Here is a 16870-nt window from a genome sequence, read left to right as displayed (position 1 = left end):
GGGCCCCAAAATCTAAATCATGCAGGAAAGTACGGGGTTCTGCTGGTCCCCCTATCTGACCAGGGCTCTTAGAATCATCCTAATCCCATCCTAATCATACCCCCCCCCCCCCCCCCCCCCATTACGGCGCCCCTGATCATGCCTTTCAAATGCACAGTGCAGCAAAACCTCCTCAACACCGAGGCTAGGACACCCTGGGTGGACGACACCCTGGGTGGACGACACCCTGGGTGGACGACACCCTGGGTGGACGACACCCTGGGTGGACGACACCCTGGGTGGACGACACCCTGGGTGGACGACACCCTGGGTGGACGACATAACTGTGGTTATGTCGTATGAGTATTTGTGGTAGGTGAGTCAGCTGGCTGAGCGGTTAGGGCGTCGGGCTAGTAATCTGAAGGTTACCGGTTCAATTCCCAGCTGTGCAAAATGACGTTGTGTCCTTGGGCAAGGCACTTCACCCTGCTTGCCTCAGGGGGAATGCCCCTGTACTTACTGTAAGTCTGGATAAGCGTGTCTGCTAAATGTAAATGTATATACAGCACAGGGAGTAGAGTGATTACAAAATCAGTTCAGGCTAGGGACTATTGCTAAATGAATGTACTTCCTCATGTTTCTAGCTTTCACAGGTTTGCAATGTCCTTTTCTGACATCCGACCTCAGCGATGCACTCCACTGCACTATTTACAGTAACCAATAGATTAGAATAATATTGGGACAAGGAAACACTGCTTTGGAATGTCATCTCACCAGTGTGTCCACCCCAAAAATACACTTCCAAGAAGTGACTTATAGATAAAGCAACTTTATTTCAGCTCTCGTCAGCCATGTTGGCTGTGTAACCCTGGAGTTGCAGGTGTTCACCATGCCTCTGGCTCTGGTTCTTGCTGTCCATGGACATCTGGGTAGTGCCTGTTTGGGAGCAAGCATCCCCTGTCCTCATCTTCCTCAGGTGGGCTTTGATGTAAGAACGGAATTTATTGGTGGCAAAGCAGTAGACTACAGGGTCTAGAATGCAGTTCAGGCCCATGAGGAGAAGGGTGACCTGGTGGAGGTCGTTGAGGTACTGCTTGGTGTTGTCCCCCCACCCCTGGCTGCCCCATCCCTCCCTGATCTCCAGCACTGCCAGCACCCAGGGCAGCTGGACCACATGGTGGGGAAGGAAGCACAGCACAAACACCCCCACCACCGCACACAGCATCTGCAGCGCCTGCCGCTTCACCCCGTGGGGGCGACGGGACGCCCTCATGGACGCTCCAGGATCACCCCTAGACCTGCAGGACGAGACAGCAGGCTGGCTGGGGGACTGTGCCAGGAGGGCGTGGGCGATCAGAACGTTACAGATCACCACCAGCAGGAAGACAAGGAAGAAGAGAGCGATGATCAGGATGTGGGTTGTAGCAATAACCCTTTTGTCGTCATCTTCCTCATGGGTGTAGCCCTCAAAACAGCGAGACACGTTGTCCTTGTCTACCTGCAGGCCTGGGGACACCAGGTACTGGATCGACATGGCCAGGGTCACCCCCCACAAGAGCGTCGATACGATGACGCCACGGCGCCGGTGTTCAGTGGAAGCGGCGGCCAGCGGCCGGCTGATGGCCCAATAGCGGTTGACGCTGATGGCGGCGAGGAAGAGGATGGAGCAGTAAGTGTTGATGAAGAACAGCAAGCCCGCCACGCGGCACATGAAGTCAGAGTAGATCCAGTCACCATGACGACTGTAGTAACCAATCCATAAGGGCAGAGCACAGACAAAGAGAAGGTCGGCCATGGTCAGGTTGATCATGTAGATGCGGATCTCGCTCATGGTCTTGGACTGGCGTAGCCTCCGCAGTATGAACAGCGCATAACAATTGGCTAGCAGGCCAAGGATGAACACTATGCCATAAAACACAGGAAACAGCATGTAGCGGAACTCAGAGTCCAGGAAAGTTCTGTTTCCTTGGGTGACAGAGGAGTTGTAGAATGTTGTGGTGATGTCCAGGCTTGTGTTTGTCTCCATCCTGCCCGTAGTCTGCACTGATGGCTCTGTGGGGAGCTCCTGAGAGTCGACACTCTGAGAGAGGGCAATGCAATATTAACTATGTTAATGTACACTCATATTAGAAGTGTGTGTATGTGTATTTGTATGTGTGTGTATGTGTGTTGCACTTGTTGATTAGTTGTAACTGAGTTAAGTACTTGTACTCGCTGTAGATTCTATTATTGTTGCTTGGTTTCCTACAGGTACACTCTTGCATTTTTTAGGTTCATGTTGTTAATTTGTAACTTCGTTTAACTACTTGGTCTTATGTTTCTTCCCATTGGCACTTGGTTGCTTATCACAGTGTATGCTCATGTTTTGGCTTCCTGCAATGTTTTTTGTGGCTATCTCGTTGTTTATGATCATTGACCTATGCACTTTTTGTAAAGCTCTCTCATGGAAGTCGCTTTGGATAAAAGCGTCTGCTAAATGAATAAATGTAAATGTATTATAGGATGTGAGTCATTCACAGATACAATTTTGGCAACATGCTTGTTCACTTCACCTTCCTCTATTGTGCAAAAATAAAAAGCTACTGGCCACCACCTAGCCAATTTCACCACAAGTCACTATTTAGCCATTGGTAAATGTCTGATATTATTTCTATAAAGCAAATCCAGTCAAGTGTGATAAAGATAGGGGTAAGTCAACATAGACAGATGTGTGGCTAGTCACCTTAAATAACCGGACAGCCGTTTTCTCTCATGAGTGGACAGATTCTAACCACATATTTTCCCCTTACACAATGAACAGATCACAAATATAAAAAGACAATATAAAATGATGGGATGGTATGATAACAAATAGGCAGAGACAAGTTAACATGTTCAAAATGTAGGCAGCCTACTCACCATTATAGTCCTCTAGTACTCTCAAGAGCTATCAGTTGAAAAATAAATTTAAAATCTCAAATTGTATCTCAATTTCTACTGCAAACAGGCTGTAGGTAAGGCTTGAAAAACTACAATTATGCCCTGGCTACACAAAAGCGAAACAACTATTTGTAAACGTCAATCTCCTGAGGCACGGTAAGTGAGTTGATCGAGCACTTCTTCACACTGAATCATCTTCCTCCTAGTTGCGCCAGGAAGGGGTGTGAAACATTTGACTGGAAAGCCCTGCTTGACACAATCATTGTCGGTGCTTCAGTTGGTTTCTGGAATTTCACAAGTCCCTTCATGACTCACGAGGAAATCATATCTACATTTAGATCTAGTCCTGTTTCTGCAAAACTGTTTCTGCAAAAAAAGGCCAAACTAAATTTCCATAGAGGGGCGGGCGGGCGGGATAGGGGTGGGGGGGGGGGGCGGGCGGGATAGGGGTGGGGGGGGGCGGGCGGACGGGGGGGCGGACGTGATGGGGGGAGCTGCAGTGTTTTCTGATTGGCCAGTATTTACATCAGGGTCCTCAAGTTTTATCAAAATGGAGTGAGATCACGAACGCATGGTGGCCGAGACTGTTTAAAACAGGGAAACGATACGGGCTGCTGGCAGGAATCTTCACTCCGTGTGCCTGCGCCTCGTCCATTAATGTATACAACGTTAGCAGGACAACTTGGTTGGTGTCGTTGCCTTCTCAGCGTGAGAAATAGCCTACAAGGTGTGGCGTGTGAGCGTATGAACTGGTTGAAATGCGTGTGTCTCACGGTCAATGGGGGTCAGATGGCTGAGCGGTTAGGAAATCGGGCTATTAATCAGAAGGTTGCATTGGGGGGAATGTCCCTGTACTTACTGTAAGTCGCTCTGGATAAGAGTGTCTGTTAAATGACTAAATGTCAATGCTTGAGGCTTGAGAACACAACTGTATTCAAAACAGGTCTCAACACGGCAGAAAACTTACCTCCGGATGTCCTAGGATAGGCCTAGCGGGACAAGTTAACCCTTACGTGAGAAACACAAGGTGTTGCGTGAGAATGTGAGCAATGGTTGAAATGCGTGACACTTTAAAGCCCTGTGTGTTTCTTGACTATCTCCATGGCTCCTGAGTAACTTTCGGTGGTAACTTTCTATACCTTTGCAACGATCCTCCACAGCTAGGCCTACTTCCATAAAACTAGCTTTCGAATAGCCTTAGATCAGATTGAACAGGGGCTCAGTAAAAAGACACAGGCCTTGAGAGACTTGTCACAAGGATCAAGACACTGTGTAGGATGCAGGGGTGTCTAGAATAATGAACCTGTTATCATGGAACTATTAATTGCTGTGATTGTGTGCTCTCCCATGTTTTGACCACAGTGGTGCGCCAGAGACTAACAAATAAACTATACAGATCACAACTTGATTTTTTATTTCTCATATTTTCCCGATCGAGTTTAAGGACCATTGTCTAGCAACAACTGAATATGTGTAGTCATTTTGATTGAGGGAATATGTAATAATGAATGAATAATCGCGACTGGATCCAGCCAGAAGACTCTGGGCATGCTGTATGAACCATGCACTATGTCTGTCTGTGAGTGAAATGTATCCTCTCTTTATACCCTATTACAACAATATCAGATCTAGCCCTTCTTTCTCTCTGTTTTAACACAACCCAAAACTGCATGGATGTGTCCCTGTGGTTCATCATAGTCCCATTAAGTTCTACTAGTTTACTATCCGAGACAACATTTAACAATGTCAGCCAACATCAGCACATAGCCTGGTCCCCTTCAGCACAACCTCCATGAACTGGTGCCGCAGTCTAATTCCTGGATTAAGGTTAACGATGAACTCTAACCATACTGCTGTTATTAGGGTTGGCAAAGAACACGTGAAAAGAGGTTTTGTGGTGAGCCAGTCAGGCATTTTGGGGCCACAGGAGGGTATAAAATAAAAAGAGAGAGGGGGTTTACTGCATCTTCAGAGGGAACTTTGGGGTGTGGAGCTATTTGTAAATTCCACAATGTTTTTGAAGCACTTAAACTGGTGCCCAAGCTATGACATGGTGAAAGCTTGTGGGTGGTATTTTACGCTATAGATAGAATAGGACACACACATATAAGATTAACTACACTATATCATTCATTGTTAACTACATAGGTTGAGCGTTGAATCCATCCTTGTGAACATACTGGTAGAGGGGTGGTAGTGTAGTAGATAGAGTAGAGATTGAAACAGTGTCTAAACCAGAATACAACTACTACTACTAATATTAATACTACTACTGTTAATACAAATAATTGTAATATACGGTAAATACAAATGCGTTAAAATGACATCCACTATGATTGAGAAGTAAGTAATACTCAATCATAGAACAGAACAAGACCAAAGCTCTTACATTTCTCACAATTTCCACCAGAGAGCAGAGTTTAGCTGCTCTTCGTAAAGGCTGACTAACGAGTCGTTTTCATAGTGGCACATATGTGTATATAAGGAGATTGCCAAGGTACTTCGTGCGAACATCAGATAACACTACACATTTTATATTATATTTGATTTAATAACTGAGCTGTATAAAGATATACAGTTTAAATATGTGTATACATATAATGTATTATACATACATCTTATAAGCCTCTGGGCATAGTGAAACTATGTGTTCTGCATATCTCAGCCTCTTCAGTTGTATATTTTATATCCATCATCACTGAAGCGTGCAGGCAGATCAGTTGTGATGTTCAGCACATTGCACAGGTCAATGGAGGAATTTCACGTCTTATTTCTCATTGGTCGAGGAAGACACGCCAGGCCCAGGTGTGAGCAGGGGAATGCTGGCTGGTTTCCAGCAGGTTTTATGAGGGGTGCAGGGGATGGGAGAGAAAGACAAAGAGAGAGAGAGCGATTATCCAGTGCTGCTTTCTGCAAAGGAGTTGGAGGGATATTCTGCTCCTCACACCTTCGACACTCTCTCGCACCTTACCTTTGTTTCATCTCCCTCTCCCTTTAGCACTCCCTCTCTCTTTCCCACCTCTTCTCTCACTCCCTTCCTCCTTCGCTTCTTTCCGTCTCTCGTTAACACGAAAAGTCAAAGCCAGATCTGGTTTTATCTCTGCAGGCCTCTGGGGCACTTAAGCAGAAGGAGGAAGAAGAAGGGAGGAGGAAGATAAATGAGGAGTGTTTTGCCTGTGCCTGGCAGAGGGGCAGGAGGAGAAGGCCTTTTGGCAGACGGAAGGATGTAGTCTCTCAGACAGATTTACTGCCCGTCCGCCAGTGGAGGTTTCTGTGGAATGCAGTGCTACAGTGAGCCAGGGGGGCATGTGTGGGTGAGCTGGGGGTGTTGGGGAGGGGGGGGGGGAATACGCAGGACTAGTCGCTTTGTTTCCAGGTGCACTTTCTGTAAGGGTTTAAGCCCTGTGGCCCTGAGCCCTCCCTGGCCTCAGTCCGTGGTGGTGTGCTGTACTGCATTTTACAGCACAAGTGCCTGAGCTTCTTAATGCTGGCACACATGAGTTTGACCACATTCTGGTCCAGGATGATGTCAAACTGTGTGTGAGTGGAAAATGATTTAATTTCTTTAATCCGGTATGATTCCATACAGAGAGAAAAAGGAGGCCTCACTCCCTCTCTCTGCACAATATATGTAACTGCTGTGAGTATCCTCTGAGCTTAGGATAAACATTGTACATGGGGTTACAGTTCCCAATGAGTTGCCCACATTTGTCCTCCATTTTAGTTTGTTGCAGTGGAATATTACTCCCTTAACTGGTGTCTTCAAGATGCCTTCTCTCCTGTCTCAGAGTTGCTTGGAGCAAGCAGACCGCTGCAGGTTGTGTGGGATGACAATGTATGTAAGTAGGAACACAACTTCTGTATTTTCACTCTTTGCCTGTTTGACTAAAATATCCCTCTCGTGCCCTCCATTTCCTCCATCAGTTTCCATCACACATTGCCACTCTCTCATACTTCTGATTGGTGTCCCTTCTTCTACTTATTTTGTCTTCATTTGTTTCACCATTATTTTCTTCCTCCTGGGCCTGTCCTTCTACATCTCATCTCTGTGTTTCCACCAGCCTAATGCCTCCTTCGCTCTCTCCTTCAAGAGCAGAGGGATATTTATAGTTATTTCTCCGACTACACAGTCGAGCAACCCTACAGACCTGTTGATGGAAATGCCCTATCTGTTGATTTCTAAAGAGCTTTCCCACCCCTGTACTTGTTCTCTTTTTGTCTCAAACTCACATACACACAGATGAACAGACACACACCCACAAAAATACCTGAGAGCACTGCCAATACCATGTGCAGGTGTCTGGGCATGTCTCGCTATGCTTCAAACAGCTTCAAACGTTTCAAACAGATTTTATTTCCATGTATTTGCTGTCTTGAGCCACTTGCCCACCTGGTGTCATTTTCACACTAAGTTATACCATTACTGTAGCTTTCAGCCAACCTATCAAGTCAGGCATGATTAGAGCTAGGTCTACTGCCAGCTGTCTGAGCGGCTTGAATTTAGCCAGTTTAGAGGTAGGAAAGGCACTGGCTTCACTTTGGGGATCTCCACACTAGAGAGGATTTAAATGGCACAGCAGTTTACTCACCTTTGTCTCACTCAAGGTCAGGCATAAGTGGAGACTTTTAACATCAAATAACGTTCAGCCCACTCTTTATATCTCTCAGTCTGTCCCTCTCTCACACTTTTTCTTCCCACATGATCTCTCTTTTTCACTATTTTTTTCTCTCTCTTTTGCACTTACTGAGTTTAATGACGCTCAACTGCCAATTTTAAAATACACTCCACTAAAATGGAGGACTTGGTTTGTGATACTAAGGTGAGCAATAAAAGTGAAAACTGTTTTATTATCATGCCTCTTCTTCCTTCCTCTGCTTTTGACCTCATGAACAAACCGGCCTTTGAATCCTAACAATTTCTAGCAACGTAAAACAAACACAACAGCATTATGAGTCTAGATGGCTCTTTTATAGATGATAGATATAGGCTTTCTTTTAACACACTGTCAGTGGTTAAGCTATAAGATAGGTTGGGTAATACTGGTTCTAAAACCAAACACCTGGTGCTGTGGGTTAATAAATAGCCAATAAACTGTGAGTGTTGTCAATGGTTGAGCAAATGGTTTGTATATGTGAGCCCATGCTTTGTCTAGAGATAGGAACAGCACACACTGAAATGTATTATGTCTAATATTTAATTAGAGAAAAAAACACAAATGTTTTGGGACAATTTTTTTCCCCATTTTTGGGATCTTTCTCCTACTGGACCAGTTCCACTCTCAACTCAAGGTGCTGTGTGTTGATTGGACCAGACTGCCTGTCACATGCATGCTGTGCGCTCCAGCTACCCTTTGCCCTTTGTGAAGAATGAAGAATGTCTTTATAGCCTCACTCTGCGTCAACGTCATATAACTCAATGGCTGCATTCCATTCCTAAAAATGTCTCCTTCCCGAATACCCTTGTTTGTTACCAGAAGGATTCATTTGTTCATCCTGAGGTGTCCGAGGAGGATTCAAATACTATATCAGGTTATAAGTGATAACGGTGAGAAGACACAATATTGTCAACTTATTAACTGTGAGCTAGGTTCCACTTTGAGTTCTCCACCCGGTTGATACAATCAGAAATGTGATAGAAGGGGAAATAAGAACCCATGAGAGGGACCAATGCATTGAAATGGAACCCGGCCCATGTCAAACATATTCAACACTCAGCATACGGATGCTGTAAATTATATGGACGTCATCACAGTACAATACATAAAAGCAGACAATGGATTGCCTTTAGTATCAAAACTATGTACGCCAAGAATTTATTGCTTTGCAAACTAATCTGTTATATAGGAAGAACAAACACACGGAGTTTCGGTGTCAAACCGAAACTCATACTGTCAGTGACAAACTGGAATCAGAGCATTACTATTGGTATATTCACTGCTGTACTTTTTGTATGCCCCATTTGTATGTCACTTTGGATAAAAGTGTCTGCTAAATGACTAAAATGTAAATATGTAAATGTAATACTTAGCCGCTGGCTTCATTTGAGAGACAAGCAGGTCCTCAGAGAAGGTTGAGGCCAGTGGAAGGTGGTGTTTTTATCCATGACTTGAATTCTTTGCCAGACTGCCTGCCCTCTGTCTCCCTATCTTGTGTGTAGCTATGTGTGTGTGTGCATGCTCATGTAAGTGCATGTTTGTGAGTGCCTGTGTGTGTATTTATTTGTGTGTGTGTGTGTGATAGAGAGAGAGAGAGAGAGAGAGAGAGAGAGAGAGAGAGAGAGAGAGAGAGAGAGAGAGAGAGAGAGAGAGGCTTGGTTTGAGGAACAACTTGGCCTGGTTTACACTAGTGATTGGCCATGCGGCCAGAGTGGTCTGTCTCAGTCCAGCAGACGACGTTTAAGTCACAAAAGGGACGAATTCTTCTGCTGCCGAGTCGTGTACACACAGGTAATCCAGAAGACTGAAAGTCTGCCACTCTCACACCACCATTGCTGATCTCACAATTATCAATTGTTGAATATCACAATATTATGGTGAATTTTTTTTTCAAACTGCATGTATTTTTTTCATAGGCTTTTATAATGTTAGGGGTTACAATAACCGGAAAATTCTAGGAACAGATTGTTATCCATGTCTCATACTCTTGGGTCTGAAATCTGTTACTACTCACCGGCTACATTTCCACAGGAGAGGCGGGCTGCTCCGCGAAGGGCGTTCTTTCTACGGACAGTCATACAAGGGGTGGGTCCTGCAGCGCTGAAGGAAAACCCACCTATTTCATTGTTAGGGACGCGGTGGAATGCGATGGTTTGATCCTGCAGTGCAGGGAGGGGAATAGGGAGAGAAAGAGAGAAAGAAGAACAGCGAAGCCAGTTAGGAAGAGAAAAAAATCCCCTGTCCCGCTGGTCAAGTCAAATGAGAGGAATCTTTGGAAGACTAGGCTACAAACCTTCAACAGAATCATCTTGTCGGCACCAACTTCGATACCAATCGTGTGAATTTTGGGGGATTACAGCGGATGTTTCTCGTGGAACGGTAGGCTATGTGAATATAGTCATTTGTTTAGAGCAGGTTTTGGGTTAAGTTAACGGTTATATTCCGGTGATTTCCTGAGTTCGTCACACGAGCTGTCTGCTCTGCATAAACTCCGAACTGCGGCAAGTTTTACCCCTCCTCCCGCTCTTGCTTCACTGCCGCAGCCAAAACGAAGCCTGCTGGTAACACCGGACTGCGGCTAAAAATCAGGTGTCGAGAATGTCGCAGAAATAATTGAAATTTGGAAGATGTCTATTTCTTTATTGAACCTGTGAACATGTGGTTCATTACCGGAGCTACTGTTGAATGGACACATTTTGATTTCACGAGGCATGTAACTATTTCTGTGCACGTCAGCAAACGCAGTACCTTGGAAGTTTTAGACTGGCTCGATGGAGTCATTTTATTCCTAAAATAATTTTCAGACGGTCGATGCAAAAAAATGTGACGGTAGCTTAAACAGTGTAGATATCTGATTGTATCTCTAGCTTTACTTACAAGGGAGACGCTCAGCTTCGCTCTTCGGACGTGTGGCTAGCGAATTCGACAGGAAAAGAGATGTTTTCCTCGAGAACAATGTAGCATAGGCTACTTTCTACCGGTTCCAGGCGCGCAGGATCTCCTTGATGTTCACTCTCCCACGGTTGGGCCAATTCTGTTTTTGAGTAGTCTAATATAGATTTCTCGTTTTTATGGTACTCTTTGGTAGTGTTGGTATTCAAACATACTTTTTGTCAGGCTACATATATAGGCCATCCAAGTTGTTGCGGATAGGTGTTCTACCTGGTTATTAAGTGCGATGTTGACAGCCATGATGATTTCACCTGTCGAGAGTTATTTGAACGTGCTAATAGATTAACATCAAGGTATTCTCAAACTGTTGTTTTGGTTTAGAGGCATATTCAGGTGTGCGTGCATTTTTGTTGTTGTTGCAAAGGCAGCCTCTGTACACTTACATAGTGTGTGTGTGTGTACGGTATGTTAATGAAAATGGTGAGAGTAAGCAGCTCTCTTTCCACCCTTGGTTCGTCAGCATCAGCAGCAGTGGATTAGTGATCTGCCAGGTGGAGCCCTTAACAGAGAAGGCGGAAGGGAAACTAGAGGGGGAACCTGCCTTGACCTGTTCCAGACATGAAGGCAAATCACTGATGGCTTTCCAGTAAGTCCCAGAGCCAGCCAGCTACCAGCTAGATCCACAGCTTCTGCCTCAATCCCTGCTTCTGGTTTAGGGAATGCAAGTAGCTGCAAGTCCTGTTGGCTGGGCAAGCAGATGGTCACAGCTGTGTGTGTGTGTGTGTGTGTGTGTGTGTGTGTGTGTGTGTGTGTGTGTGTGTGTGTGTGTGTGTGTGTGTGTGTGTGTGTGTGTGTGTGTGTGTGTGTGTGTGTGTGTGTGTGTGTGTGTGTGTGTGTGTGTGTGTGTGTGTGTGTGTGTGTGTGTGTGTGTGTGTGTGTGTGTGTGTGTGTGTGTGTGTGTGTGTGTGTGTGTAGTTCATAGTGAGTGGCTAGGTATCTATTATCTACATTATTCGATATACTGGTCCAAACACACATTCACACACAGTGCAGACAAACTACGTCCCTCCAGTTGTCAATGCATAGCCATATGAACCTTACTCAGCCTGGGTATGAGATGCTTGGATCTACACCCCCCCCCCCCCACACACACACGCTCCCCAGAGGCCCTTAGCTGCTTGACTCAGCTCCATTATACAGGAGAGCTGGTGAACTTTGGTACCTTCAAAGGGTTCTCTCTCTGACCGAGAGTGAAAGCAGAAATGGACAGAGTGAGTGTGTGCCTAAGTGTCGCCCATGCCAAGCAACCCCCCCCCCCCCCCTGCACAGTACACACACCCCTTTCCTTCCTTCTTTTATGGCCTGACGTTCTCATGATTGGTTTTCCACCCTGATGGCAGCCGTGCGACCAAAAGGCATCTGGTGCGTTCTGGAAAAGCCAAAGCCTGATCATTAAGGGTGTCCAATAAGTGTAATTATCAGACTAACCATCAGACCTGCGGATTACACTGTGGCTAAATCACTAGTCTGTGGATTAAATTGAAAACAGCGGTTTTCTGCCTGGGCTGCTCAGACCACTGGGCACGTCAGAAGGAAACTGGCAGTGCCTGGGTATCAGTTAGAGCCGGCATGGTCGACACATCTGCAGCATTTACTTATAGACACGCTATGGTCAGAGCCGGAATGTCCATCACTGCATATTGAGCCTAGTTTAATAGACATAAAAGTAGCGGCTAGATAGAATGACATGGTGTTGATGTGTGAATGTTATTCTTAGGCAGACACTTCTGCGTTGTAGTCTCGTTTCTCCTGAGCCCGTTTGCCTGGGATAGAAGCAACCTTGACCATGCAGAGGGGACGAGGTTTCAGATTTATAAAAAGTCTCTCCCTGAAATAGCCCCATCTGAGATGAATCATACCGTTGTGAGATGGGTTTGTCAGCCAAGCCTAGAGAAGCGCACACACACACACACACATTGTGGTAATGTAATAATGGCTGCCGTACCCTGGACAGAGGCTGTGTGTTGACGCTATGCAGGCCAGCTGGACTCTGCTGCATGGACGCCGGCAAAGGGAGTGGATTCATGCCACTGGTAGTCTTATTTGTGTGTTGTCTATGTGCTTTTGTATTTGAATGTGTTCTGAGGATGTTGTGTTTGTCTTTAAGGGGGTGGATATAGGTGTTTGGGACGGTGTTTGCGTGGGTATTTGTGTGTGTCATAACAGGGTTATAAAACCCCTCCCTTAAGACTGCTAGCTCCTCAGACTGGCCCTGCCTGTTTGGCCTGGCCTTCAGGCTGTGTTTATTGGTGTTTTTTCCTCCAATGCTGCCTGTGTACTCAAAGACCCTGGGAAATGCCCCTGTCCCCTTTTCCTGCCTGGGCCCTGCCCTGGGCTGGCCTGGCCTAGCAGCCCTTTATCACAAGAGGGTGGAACAGACCAAGGGGGTGAGAGGACTGGGCCCTATGATTTGAGCTGGAGGGCAAACCACTTGTTATTGCTGCACACACAGAGAGGCCAGAGTGCGATGGCTTGGAGCTAGATGCATGTACAAACACATACTCCCACACACCAATCTGTCATCAGGTACTAGAGAGGGAGAGTGTCAGGCTGTCAGCAAGAAGCCATGTTCACACAGCTGTTAGGGCCCTTGTTAGCTGACAGCTTTCTCCTGATCTGCTGTCACTCGTCAATCTTACTTAACCCTTGTGTTATCTTCGGGTCGTTCTGACCCATCAGTCATTGTGACCCACCGTCGTATTGCGACAACTTTACCGCATACAAAAACAAAGTGAAGCATTTTCTTTTAACCGTTGGGCTGTCTCAGACCCCCCACATTGCGAAGGTTAAAAGAAAATTATTTTTATTTGTTTTTGTATTGGGTAAAATCGGGTAAACACAACGATGGTTCGTTATGAACCTTTGGGTCATGTGACCCGAAGGCAGCACGAGGGTTAAACACGCCATAGGCACTACTCTAGTAGTGCCATGTACACTGTTACTAGTTTTTGTTACACTGCAAGGCTGCTAATGTGAGGCTACAAATGTTTTTTAAATCAGGCTGGACATCATGCTAACTCCATCCCACCCAACCAGAAAAACAGTCTAATCAGTGGATCATGTGGATCATGTGTCTCCTGTATCCAACTGTGTAGGTGGCTGCGAATAAGACAGCATCGTCACCCCAACCCTTCACGTCTCCGTAATCTGAGAATAATCCTGCCGGTCACAATAGAGCAGCACTCACGGCGTGGTACAGGGTTAATCTGAGTCTCGTCAGCACCAACCTGCTGCATGCATGGGTGGCCTTCACTGAGTGGGTCTCTGTGTGTGTGTGTGTGTGTGTGTGTGTGTGTGTGTGTGTGCGCGCACGCACGCACCCACGTGTGTGCCTGCGTGTGTGCCTATACAAAAGCCACAAGCCAATAGGGAAGCAGTGTCTAGTTTGTTGACTGCACACCCTTTTGTATGGTGTGTACATTCGCTGTCTTGGTGTGTGGTCCATATGATGGCCTTCCGTGTGTGTGTGTTGTGACCATTGCAGTGACCACGATCAAACCTCTTTGTTGGAGACCAAACGGTGTGAAAGGAACGGGATGCTCATTACCGTCTGGTGGGCCTTGCCTTGGCCCACCTCCCCATCACCCCGCAGGCGTGATTGAGGCCCGGCCATAAAGCAGGTGATTGTGGGGAGGCGAGCGCGGGCCTCTTTGTGCGGCGCCGTGGGCGCTCGCTCCGCCGAGGTCCGCTGTGAGGGCGCACGTGTTACCGTGACTCCCCTGACTTCCATCCCCTGCACCAGTGACATCACCGTGTTGTGATGGCCCCCCCCCAGGCCTGTGTTTCTCACGCCGCTTGGCGCAGCAGGGCTGGTCCCGGACCAGTGCTGTGGTGGGATTTAACGGATGTGGATATGTTAGGAGGCTGATCCCTGGTCAGTGCTTCTACTCTTGAAGGCACAGAGGGTTGCTGTGTGTTGCCAGATGTTGTGAGTTCATCTTCCTGGATCAGGGATTGGCTCTTAAACGTTATCAGGCTCCCACAGGCACACCTAATGCCTTAGAAGGAAATCACCGTCAAGAAGTTCATACCAGCCCAGCCTGGACTAGCATAGCCCTTCTCAGCCAGTTCTAACCTAGCCCTTCCCTTGATAGCTTAGCCTAGCCCTTCTCCTACCAGCCCAGCCTAGTTTAGCCCTTCTTCAAATCTGGCCTAGCTCAGCCAAGGTCTGGCCTCTCAGCTTGCATGTAAACCATAAGAAGGAACGGAAGGAATTTAGAAAAGCTAGAATGTTTGAGGCAGAAAAAGTGCCTGATCATCTGGTCTTCATTTGGGATGTTCAACAGACCAGCATTTACTTATCATTGACACACACACATACATTGTCACACACATACACACACAGAGTTCATGTTGTCCATACTGTTGATGTGACAACAGCGTGTCATCATTCTTGTGGTTTTGTTTCATGATGAGTGGCACATGTTTTAACTGCTGTCTCCCTCAGAACACGCGGGCATTCCTGCTTCCACTCAGGATGGCTGAGTTTGTAACGTTGAGTCAACTTGTGACAAGGATAACCATATCTACCCAATTCCTTCTTTCCTTCCCTCCGGTTCTTTTTCTCTGTCATTCTCTCTTTCTGTCTTTTTAGCTATCTCTCTCTTTCTCTCTCTTTCTCTCTTTCTCTCCCTCTGTATCTCTGGCACTCATTAAAAAGGGAACCAAAGAGGAAGGGCATTGAGGAGGCAGAGTGCTGAACTGGGGGGGGGGGGGGGGACATGAGGGATAAAGGGAGGGACAGGAAAGTTTAACGGGGCAGAGAAAAGTTGAAAGACATGTCTTGTAAATTCCTCTGCCACATTTCTTTTGTGTGTTCTTGAATCTTCTGGACAGGCCAATATTTCCAACACGGCTCCCACTGATTCTTATCTGTGCTCTCATTCTCTCTTTCTCTCACTGCTCTCTCAATCACTCTCTCTTTCTCCTCACTGCTCTCTCAATCACTCTGTCTCTCTCTCTCTCTCCTAGGAGCCCCCACCTCCTCCCCCATTCTGGTCCGGGGGTATTTTTGGAAGTTAATGAAAAGAGAAATCTGAACCGCTTGCCCTTAAAAGGCACGTCTGGGTCAGTTGGGTGGAAACTTGTTATTAATGTCCTTAACATTGTGTGAGTGTTGAGCACAGGAATGCTGCAGGTTGGTGGGCTGGGGGGTCATCTGCGGACAGGGGTTGTCTTCTTGGGCTGATGGGGGGAATTTTTGGCATATTTCAGCCATTCCAGGGTGGCTCAAGGTGAATTCTTCCTGTGGAGAAGAAGCAAAAAAAAAAAAAAAAAAGGGCATTTTTTTATTTTTTTAACTCGACGTGTTTATGATGAAATTGAACTACTTGCTTTGTACATTATTTCAAGCCACATATCTCTTTATCATCCAACAAAGGTGTAGCTTGACCAGTGGATTTCCCCCCCTGTAGAAGTGTGCTTTTGAAGGCACAGGCACCACTCCAATCTGTGCTCTTTATACTTGGAATTGTACTATAAAAAGTCTCTTTCAACTCTGCTTTCATGGTATTTTAGGAAGACAAACGTTCTCAAGCTTCTCTTTTTCAGCGCTGGCAGGATTTATGATGTTTGGTCTCTTATTTTCTGTTGCCTTTCCTGTCGAGGCGCTTTGGACTGTTTGGTGCCTTGTGGTTGGCAAGGGGCCGCTTCTGTCCTGCCAGGGCCCCAGGAAGGCCGGGTTCATCCTTGGGGCTCGAGTTGGCGCTCAGCCCCCGACAAAACTGCTGTTTCTGGGGGAGTCAACAGGCTGTCAGTGTGTGGGTGTCTGACAGGGGTGACTTTGCCAGAAGGGGCCTGTTCTCTAGCTCTCGCTTTCTCTCTCACGTTTGTTCTTGCTTTTTCTCCTTTTTTATTATCCTTTTCTTTTTTTTGTTTCTTACGTTCTTTCATAGCTACCAGTAATATGTTATTTTCCATGCTTAACTAGTTCCTTGTCTGTTAAATATGAATGTTCAGATGGAACCTGCAGAGGAAGGAGAAGGGAAGGAGAAAGAAAGAGAGAGAGGGAGAGGGAAGGATGGGGAGAGTGCACACCAGGCGTCAAACTGCAGGCTACTTGTAAAACATGACCTATGGAGGGATCAGGAGCTGTGATTAGTGCAGCTTGCCAGTTGCCATCTGGCCCACGGAATAGAACACAGAGGAGAGGAGATAAGGAAAGGAGATGCAAAAGGAGCGATGGAGGGAATGAACGAAGAAGGGGTGACAAGGGCTGAAATCCATAGAAACAGGGAGGAAGAGGGAGCGTACGAGCTCAGAGGAGAGACGAGCACACGAGCCGAGAGGAAGAAACGGTGTAGAAGAGAACAGGAGTGGGAGGCTGCGTGTGAACACTGGACAGATCAAATAGAGGAAACACACAG

General features: G+C 46.5%; 2 protein-coding genes across 3 annotated transcripts in view; one reads left to right on the top strand and one right to left on the bottom strand.

The window, feature by feature from the left end:
* Positions 1–117: 117 nt before the first annotated feature.
* On the bottom strand, positions 118–3553 carry ptafr (platelet-activating factor receptor). The gene is made up of 2 exons (XM_062469549.1): positions 3464–3553; positions 118–2059 (listed from the first exon to the last, which is right to left on the bottom strand). Exons 1-2 carry the CDS (start codon positions 3551–3553, stop codon positions 815–817), a joined length of 1335 nt encoding a protein of 444 aa, XP_062325533.1. The 3' UTR covers positions 118–814.
* Positions 3554–9605: 6052 nt separating this feature from the next.
* The window catches only part of luzp1 (leucine zipper protein 1), a 40749-nt gene continuing 33484 nt past the window's right edge, over positions 9606–16870 (top strand). For both annotated transcript variants that reach the window (XM_062468722.1, XM_062468721.1), the window contains exon 1: positions 9606–9932. The gene's annotated coding sequence lies outside the window, so the exon portion shown is untranslated. The remainder of the gene's footprint in view (positions 9933–16870) is intronic.

Source organism: Osmerus eperlanus, chromosome 9, assembly GCF_963692335.1.
Source record: "Osmerus eperlanus chromosome 9, fOsmEpe2.1, whole genome shotgun sequence".
In the NCBI taxonomy this organism is placed as follows: domain Eukaryota; kingdom Metazoa; phylum Chordata; class Actinopteri; order Osmeriformes; family Osmeridae; genus Osmerus; species Osmerus eperlanus.
Note: the sequence above shows the minus strand (reverse complement) of the source record. Positions and strands in the feature narration are given on the sequence as shown.

Coding starts and splice junctions, on each gene's coding strand:
- ptafr (XM_062469549.1), bottom strand. CDS start 3,553: ATGGACGAGGCGCAGGCACACGGAGTGAAGATTCCTGCCAGCAGCCCG. Junction 2,060..3,463: donor GTCTCGGCCACCATGCGTTC/GTGATCTCACTC, acceptor GCCCTCTCTCAG/AGTGTCGACTCTCAGGAGCT.